This window comes from Arachis hypogaea, chromosome 4 (genome assembly GCF_003086295.3).
Source record: "Arachis hypogaea cultivar Tifrunner chromosome 4, arahy.Tifrunner.gnm2.J5K5, whole genome shotgun sequence".
Classification (NCBI taxonomy): domain Eukaryota; kingdom Viridiplantae; phylum Streptophyta; class Magnoliopsida; order Fabales; family Fabaceae; genus Arachis; species Arachis hypogaea.
The window spans coordinates 127326236-127334118 of record NC_092039.1 but is presented as its reverse complement, the minus strand read 5'-3'; the positions used below and the strand labels follow the sequence as shown (position 1 = coordinate 127334118).

Sequence of the window (7883 nt, the reverse complement as noted above, 5' to 3'; positions counted from 1 at the left end):
GATCCTCTCTTTTGAACATAATTCTTTTTCCTTCCATAATTTTTTTTATTGTTAAAACCTTGCCATTTACCTCTTCTGGGGTAATTTGCCACATTTACTTCAGGAAATGGGGCAGCGCCAGCTGGGCGCGCTTCATGATTTTTCAATAACAACTCATTGTTGCGTTCAGCAACAAGAAGGCAAGAAATTAACTTAGAATATTTTTTAAACCCTTTCTCTCGATACTGCTGCTGCAGGAGCACATTCGAGGCATGGAAGGTTGAGAAAATTTTCTCCAACATATCATGATCAGTTATTTTTTCCCCACACAATTTCATTCGTGAGGTGATCCGAAACATTGTAGAATTATATTCATTTATAGATTTAAAATCTTGTAAACGCAAATGCGTCCATTCATACCGGGCTTGAGGAAGTATCACCGTTTTCTGATGATTGTACCTTTCTTCAAGGTCTTTCCAAAGATCTGCAGGATCTTTTAATGTAAGATATTCATTTTTCAATCCTTCGTCAAGATGACGACGGAGAAAAATCATGGCTTTAGCTTTATCCTTCTGGGATGCATTATTTTCAGCCTTAATGGTATCTCCAAGATCCATTGAATCAAGATGGATTTCAGCATCTAATATCCATGATAAATAATTGTTTCCAGATATATCAAGAGCATTGAATTCAAGATGAGAGAGCTTCGACATAATGAAAATTTGTTACCTGAGTCTTCCTAAAAATTTGATCAGAGTCTCGTGCTGATAACGTGTTGTGAAATAAAAGATATATATAATAAAGATGTATAAATAGAAGACTCTAATATTAAAATAATTAGCTCAATAATAATTTATATATATATAATAATATTATATGTTGTAATGTATATATATATATACAAAGATAGAAAGGAGTATTAAAAATAAAGAGAGAGAGAATCGCATATGTTTATTGTTGCAATCTCAATATAATAAAGATGGTTAATATTGCTATTAATATTATATGCAAAGAGTAATAGAAAATAGAATTCAAAATACTTATAAAATAAAAGAAGAGAAAGAACTGTAGTAGAAATATAAAGAGAAGAGTATTTGAGTTTATTATTGTTGTTGTATTTCTCTCGGAGGCAAAGGCCTCTATTTATACATGTACGAGGGGGATCAATTTCAACATTCATTAATTATTATTCCTTCTTTGAGAATGTGAGTACTGCATGGGAATGGGCATCCACGTCCCATTCTTATCTCAACATGTGTATATTTTCTTTTAATTAATTAAGTTAAATTCTTTACGAGTCTAAAAATCTATATCTGAATTTGTTTAGGTGAGCTTTAAAAAAAAATTTTTTTCGAGTTATTTTTTTTTTAAAGATCTTATAGAAAAGTAAAAGTAATTTTATGTTTGGATATTTCATGTAAAAAGATCTTTTTATCTATCAATTATGTTTAAGTATAATGATATAAAAGTACTTTTTTATTTATTTATTACACGAAAAATATCTTTTTTTTAAGAGAAAAGATCTTTTAAAAAATAATATAAATTACAACTTTTTTTTTTATTTTTCTAGTACTTTTACTTTTATTACTATAAATTTGCCAAACACGTTAAAAAATAGAAAAAGATATTTTTTATTAAAATAATGATACCCAAACAAACACAGAAACTATTTCGAATTATTTGCAATTATTTTTTTAATTAGAAAAATGAAAATAGAAAAGATGGGAAATTGAAGAGAAGTATATATAAGAGAGAAAGGTGGCGGCGTCTACCTCCGCCTACGGTAGAGCAACATAGGGAAGATAAAGAAAAAGAGAACGTAACATCACGACCCATTTGGATATTCTTTTCTTTGATCTCTGAAAGACACCATTTTTGGGATTTTTTAACCCATTTCTCTTCATTCACCATTTTTTATCTGTGTATTTTAATTGTTCTGTATATTTTAATATTGTTATCTGTATATTCTAGTTTTTTTTCTTGTGTTACTTCAATTCTAGGGTTTGATTCATGATATTTGTGGTGTGTTGCTAAGATGTGGTTGTCAAATACTCAAATTGTGTAGTCTATTTATTGGCAAAATCTGTCCATGAATGAAACAAATATGAGAGGAAAAAGAATTTATCGATATATATCAAATGAATTGATCCATATGACTCTGAATGCTATTTTCTTGCTAAATTGATCAAGATAATGGGGAGTGGGTTTGGGGATAGTCACCTAATCCTATGGGATGGAATAAAATTTGGAAGTTGTGGTATTTTATCTGTAAGGGGTATTTGCTATTTAGAAATTCTATGATAATTCAGTATGTAACATAGAGAAGGGGATTCTGTTGGCACTCTAGAACAGCAGAAGTATGTCTTTACACTGGAACATATGATGCACTTTTTTAAGTTTATGATTTGTTCCCTTTATGTTGACCTAGACATTTTGCTTTTCAAAAACAATAATAAAATATATTGATTCTGTGCATATGTGTTTACCATGGAATTAAAGGTTTGGTGTTAATTTTTATGAAAACATCACATTGCTTATATTTTCTTACTTTCTTTTGCTCTGATACTGGACAAAAAATCTGTGTTGTATTACAAATCTTTCGATGAATATTTACAGAAATATAGTTTTAGTTTCTGACCTTATAACCATGTATTCCTGAATTATTTGTTTACATTAGATTCATTGCAATGTTTGAAGCTTTTATTGATATCAATTCTCAAGTTTTAATTTGTTAATATGAATGTATCTTTTATTGCAGGTTTGTTGAATGTTTTCAGAATTCTGAAGTAGTAATTGTTTTCAGGTTTCAAGGCATAAAATTCTGACATGGATCCAAAACCCAAGTGAGCTCGTTTTCTTTTTTGGCTTTTGCTCGTATGTTTAGTTGGGACCATCTCATACTCCTTTGTTTGAAGCAGAGACCCTGATTATTATGTGCCTGGACTTATCATCAATGGACTATATGACAAAGATATCCAAATCCCTGACCCTTCTTATTCTGTGCCTGAACTTATGAAGGGCGCCACCAGTAGACTATATGACAAAGATATCCAAATCCCTGACTGGTACCATTTTAAATCTCCTCCTAGTTCACATACTCGTGAGCCAACTGAGTGAGTTCATCATAACAATCTATTTTGTTTAAATATATTAATATTAATTAATCAGTTTGTTCTTTTATACATCTTTTTTCTGTAATTGTTTTGTGCTACAGAGCCGAGAAACAATTTAATTTGAAACAGACGCATCCTTACCATGTATTGGCAATGGATCATTATAACAAAAGCATAGATAATAAGGTTTTTAATCTATTGCTTTTCTCAAAGTTTATTACTTTTATTCGAATTTTTGTTGTTGTTGATATTTGCTTTTTCAGGAGGAGGAGTATGAGATTTTAAGTTTGGTCAGTATGGGCAAAACAGTGTGCTTCGGTTACCTTGGTTTTCTTCGTCACCTCTTTTGGAAGGCCGTGCCTAAAAATTCCCCTTCGACAGCCGAGCCTAGAATTTTCTATGCTCGAGTTCACGAGTTTAAGGAGATTCATATACTATTTTGTGGCTTTTATAGCGATTCTATTGATGACTCAGGTATTCTCATGTGAATGTATATATATAGAATTTTTTTTGTTTAAATTATTTAAATAACCTTTCACTTGATGTTTGTTAGAGAGCTGTGAGATTTGCGGTCTCAAGAATTATGATGAATTCCGGAAGAAAGCAAAAGAATTGCAGGATAAAGAAGAAGAGAAAGCAATGGCAATTAATAACGGTGGATATTTGTTCTGTCCAATTAATTTTAGCGCCATGTACCAGTCTTCCCATGGAGACAAACAAATGTAAGCAACAACTACTATTTATTGTTTGTCTTGTTTTTTCTGTTTTTTTGAAGTTTATATTTATTTATTTATTTTATTCTCTTTGGAACTCTCCAACAATGTTACTAGGAAGCTCTTTCTAACCTTGTGTGGGGCCAATTTGTTATGTATGTGAGATAAACTTAGGAAATACTTTGTTGTTTTCTGATTTTTTTTTTTCATTTGTGTCCTGTTATGGTTTTTATTTTGTTGCCTAATTCTTATTCTTGAAACTGTAGGATGAACAGTGAATCGGATGGAAGGTGAAAGAGACCCAGGATGCCTGGTCCCTAGAAAAGTATGAAAGACATTACAATAATGATATGTTTGGTAGTAACAATTCTGGAAAATACTTTGTATTAAGTTTCTTATGCACTTTTTACTATAATAATGATAGGTTTGGATAGTTATAGGTGGTTTTAAATTGTGATTACAGTTTGCCACGGAGAGAAAGAAAATGCAGCTGATGTTGTCACATAAATTCGATTGGAATGGTGTTTATGGTGATGGAATTCCTTGAAATTTGTTTTTTTCTTGGTTGGTTGTTTGAATTTGTATGAGGCTTTGGATTTTGGTGATGGCTTCAATGGTTTGAATTAACTGTTAGAATTTGAAATCCAATACTTACACGGAGATTGTTTGAAACAATGCATATTGACTAAGGAATACTCAGCATGCTCCTAAAGCTAATTCAACCAATTATTCTTGGGATAAGAAAATAGATTTTGTTGAATACTATTATATTTGACATTATAATGTGTATATGTTTAATTAAGTTAAATTCATTAGAAGTCTAAAAATGTATAGAAACTATTTTGCATTATTTGCAATTATTTTTTTAATTAGAAAAATAAAAGTGGGAAATAGAATGAGAAGTATAAAGAGAAACATAGGGAAGATAAACAGAAAGAGAACGTAACATAACGACCCATCTGGATCTTCTCTTCTTTGATCTCTGAAAGACACCATTTTTGGGATATTTTTTAACCCATTGGCAGCTCAACCTGGTAGGGCACGTGCCGATTACGATTACCTCATCAAGCTCCTTCTTATTGGCGATAGCGGTATGTTCCTTCTTTCCCTTTTCCCTAATTATTCTTGTTATAATTATAGTTAATTATTATCTCAACATGTTGTGTTTACATAACTTGATTTTTGTTTAGGTGGATTATTTCGTTTTATTTGGTCTTGAATCATGGGATCCCTGAAGATATGCTTTTTACTTAGCTTACATTCCATTGCCATTACCGGAAGGGATTTTTTTTTTTGGTAGATTAATTGTTAATGGTGGTGTGGTATTGAGCTGAAACATCAAACATTATGTAGAGGAAAGTTATAATTTTGGGATTTTAGGACAGTTGATGAGGCATTGAAGTTGAAGATGTTGGAGGAGTACTTCGATTCTCTACTTAGCTAGGCCTAGAAGTAAAGTATATAGCTGAGTAGCAGGCATTTGAAGTTGTGCAAGTTTCATGAAGCTTGCCAGGCACACTGTGGAATGGTGGTAAAGAGTGTTTAAGACAAGATTAAGAAGAGAAACTCACATAGGGACATTTTGATTTATGCCGTTAGGATTATATTACGGGTAGATGGCAGGGTTTTTGTTGGAGAGCAGTTTATTAGTGTTCTTCGGCTCATCTAAAATTACCAGTATCATGGTGTTTCCAAATGTAAAAAATATATATATCAACTTGCTTGTCCAAATATACAAGTTCATATATCTGTTTCAAGTATTACAATTTCGCCATTTAATGGCTGTCATTGCAGGTGTGGGAAAGAGTTGTCTTCTTTTGCGATTTTCTGATGGTTCCTTCACCACCAGTTTCATCAGCACTATTGGGTTCGTATCTATTGATTCTTCATTCCTTGTGAAAATGCTATGGGAGTTACAACATGTTGATGTGGCATATTGTACTTTCAAAATACATCAATTTAATACAGCCATTGTAAGTTGTCACCAACATCTAAACATATATTCTCTGTCTATGCGTCGATAACACAGGTAAAAATTGATAATTTTGTTATGGAAAATCTTTTTATCTTACAATTTATTACCCAATTTTGCAGCATTGATTTTAAGATAAGAACCATTGAACTTGACGGTAAACGCATTAAGTTACAAATCTGGGACACAGCCGGTCAGGAGCGATTTCGAACTATTACCACAGGTATGGGCATTTGTTTTATGCAACCTGGCTAATCTAACATGTTGTGCTCGTTTTAGTTTCACTGTTATTTGATGTTTGTATGCGGATAAATGTCCCAAACTTTGATTTTATCTCCCCCATTAATTGGATAGAGGGAAAATGTTTCTTACAATCTGACATGCTTTTGCAGCTTATTACCATGGAGCCATGGCCATTTTGCTTGTTTACGATGTTACTGATGAAGCATCTTTCAACAGTACTACTCTCCTTACCCTGATTGCATTAGCGTTTAAAAATGTTTTCAGTTTCAGTCTTCTGGTGTTTAATTTCTTTCTCTGATTTCTATTAAATTATGTCAACAAAGAGGTTATGTGCTTTGTAGTTAAGCCTCTTTGTCCATGTTGACCAGCTTTCAATTTTTAATGTACCTGCTTCTTTCTATGAAGATATTAGGAATTGGATTCGCAACATTGAACAACATGCTTCTGACAATGTAAACAAGATCCTTGTTGGTAACAAGGCTGATATGGATGAAAGTAAAAGGGTATGTACCTAAGAGGGTTATCTTTATGTTCATATCCGTCTTTATCTTACTGTTATCGCTCGATACCAACGCAAGGTCCCTTTTCTCCTCTATAGGCTGTTCCTACCGCCAAAGGTCAAGCTCTCGCCGATGAGTATGGTATCAAGTTTTTTTTCGAAACTGTGAGTAGAACATGGTTGACAACCACATTTTCATTGAGTTTCATGTGACTTCATTATGTTTTATATTGGAAGAACATTTGCAGAGTGCAAAGACAAACATGAATGTAGAGGATGTTTTCTTTTCAATAGCTAGAGATATCAAGCAAAGGCTTGCTGACACAGATTCTAAGGCTGAAGTATGTACTTGACCTTTTATTTTCGTCCATTTCATTATTTCTTTTCTAAAAGATTAGGGCTTGTTTGGTTCATATTTCATTTTCTTCATGCATAAGATCTCGAAAGCAGAAAACATTAAAAATGAAAACATCAACCGGATAAGGCTTAAACTATATATGGGGGTTAAGGCAGTACATAAAAATGTTGCTTCTTTGGTGCTTGATGATGATACTGATATTATCTATCTGTGGTGGTTCAGCCTCAGGCGATCAAGATCAACCAACCGGACCAGGCTGCCGGTGGTGGCCAAGCCGCTCAAAAGTCGGCCTGCTGTGGTTGATGAAAATAACAATTGTGCAGTAAGGAGGGTGAAGATTCAACAACACTTGCCCCTTCAAATGGGTATTATACTTAATTTGATGACATTACAAGTGGGAATGAATGTGTATTTTTTTGTCCCTTTGTATTTCCCAACTTCAAAAGTTTATGGTTTTAAGATAGTATTTCAAATATTAGTTGTTGGACTTTGTCTTGAGTTTATTTCAATTTTCTTCTTTTTCTTTTCTTGTACCCTGTCTACTAAGAAAAATATCTAACTTGTCTAGATTCAGATGTAGATTATTAGAAACATTTTCATATCTTGTTTCCAAATGTTTTTTTTTCTTTGTTGGTTGGCTGTAGAATCTTGAGATGCATAAATCTAAGAAGGAAAAAATGCCATGCCATCTCAAACTCAAAGCACATGGCATGCACATGTTAATGCTACTTCAGTTTGGATGCCTACTTGAAATGACACGTGGCTTCATAGTTTAGTGGTGAAGGATTATTATTATGCTTTTGCTAAGATGTTCAGATTCCCAATATAGATTGTGATTACTGATTGACTCATTGGTAGTTCTTTCATAGTAATCTATGAACAATGTTCTTTTTTACATCATTTTAATTTCTGCATAAACATTTCCTACTTCTCAGATGAATCAAGCATTTTCAGGATTTTTTATGTAATTAATTAGCATAATTTGTGATCAAAATGGAAAGTTAAA

General features: G+C 32.4%; 2 protein-coding genes across 10 annotated transcripts; both read left to right on the top strand.

The window, feature by feature from the left end:
* The first annotated feature begins 1667 nt into the window (after positions 1-1667).
* Positions 1668-4354, top strand: LOC140173175 (uncharacterized). Of its 5 annotated transcripts, none has more exons than XR_011880652.1 (8): positions 1668-1798; positions 2738-2822; positions 2898-3092; positions 3194-3278; positions 3356-3566; positions 3646-3814; positions 4072-4162; positions 4269-4354. XR_011880652.1 is itself a non-coding variant. In XM_072234114.1 (8 exons), the coding sequence occupies exons 2-7, from the start codon at positions 2806-2808 to the stop codon at positions 4097-4099; spliced, it is 705 nt and encodes a 234-aa protein (XP_072090215.1). In that variant the 5' UTR covers positions 1668-1798; positions 2738-2805; the 3' UTR covers positions 4100-4130; positions 4269-4354. The 5 variants fall into 5 exon arrangements, 4 of the variants coding, with proteins under 4 accessions (XP_072090215.1, XP_072090214.1, XP_072090217.1 ...); XM_072234114.1 differs by having other exon boundaries at positions 4072-4130; XM_072234116.1 differs by having other exon boundaries at positions 1688-1798; positions 2783-2822; positions 4072-4130.
* On the top strand, positions 4355-7811 carry LOC112744861 (ras-related protein RABE1c-like). Of its 5 annotated transcripts, none has more exons than XR_011880653.1 (9): positions 4355-4896; positions 5600-5778; positions 5900-6000; positions 6170-6235; positions 6426-6523; positions 6619-6684; positions 6768-6860; positions 7100-7242; positions 7522-7811. XR_011880653.1 is itself a non-coding variant. In XM_072234117.1 (8 exons), exons 2-8 carry the CDS (start codon positions 5726-5728, stop codon positions 7178-7180), a joined length of 558 nt encoding a protein of 185 aa, XP_072090218.1. In that variant the 5' UTR covers positions 4355-4896; positions 5600-5725; the 3' UTR covers positions 7181-7478. The 5 variants fall into 5 exon arrangements, 2 of the variants coding, with proteins under 2 accessions (XP_072090218.1, XP_072090219.1); XR_011880654.1 differs by having other exon boundaries at positions 6757-6860; XR_011880655.1 differs by having other exon boundaries at positions 4433-4896; positions 5600-5672.
* The last annotated feature ends 72 nt before the right edge of the window (positions 7812-7883 follow it).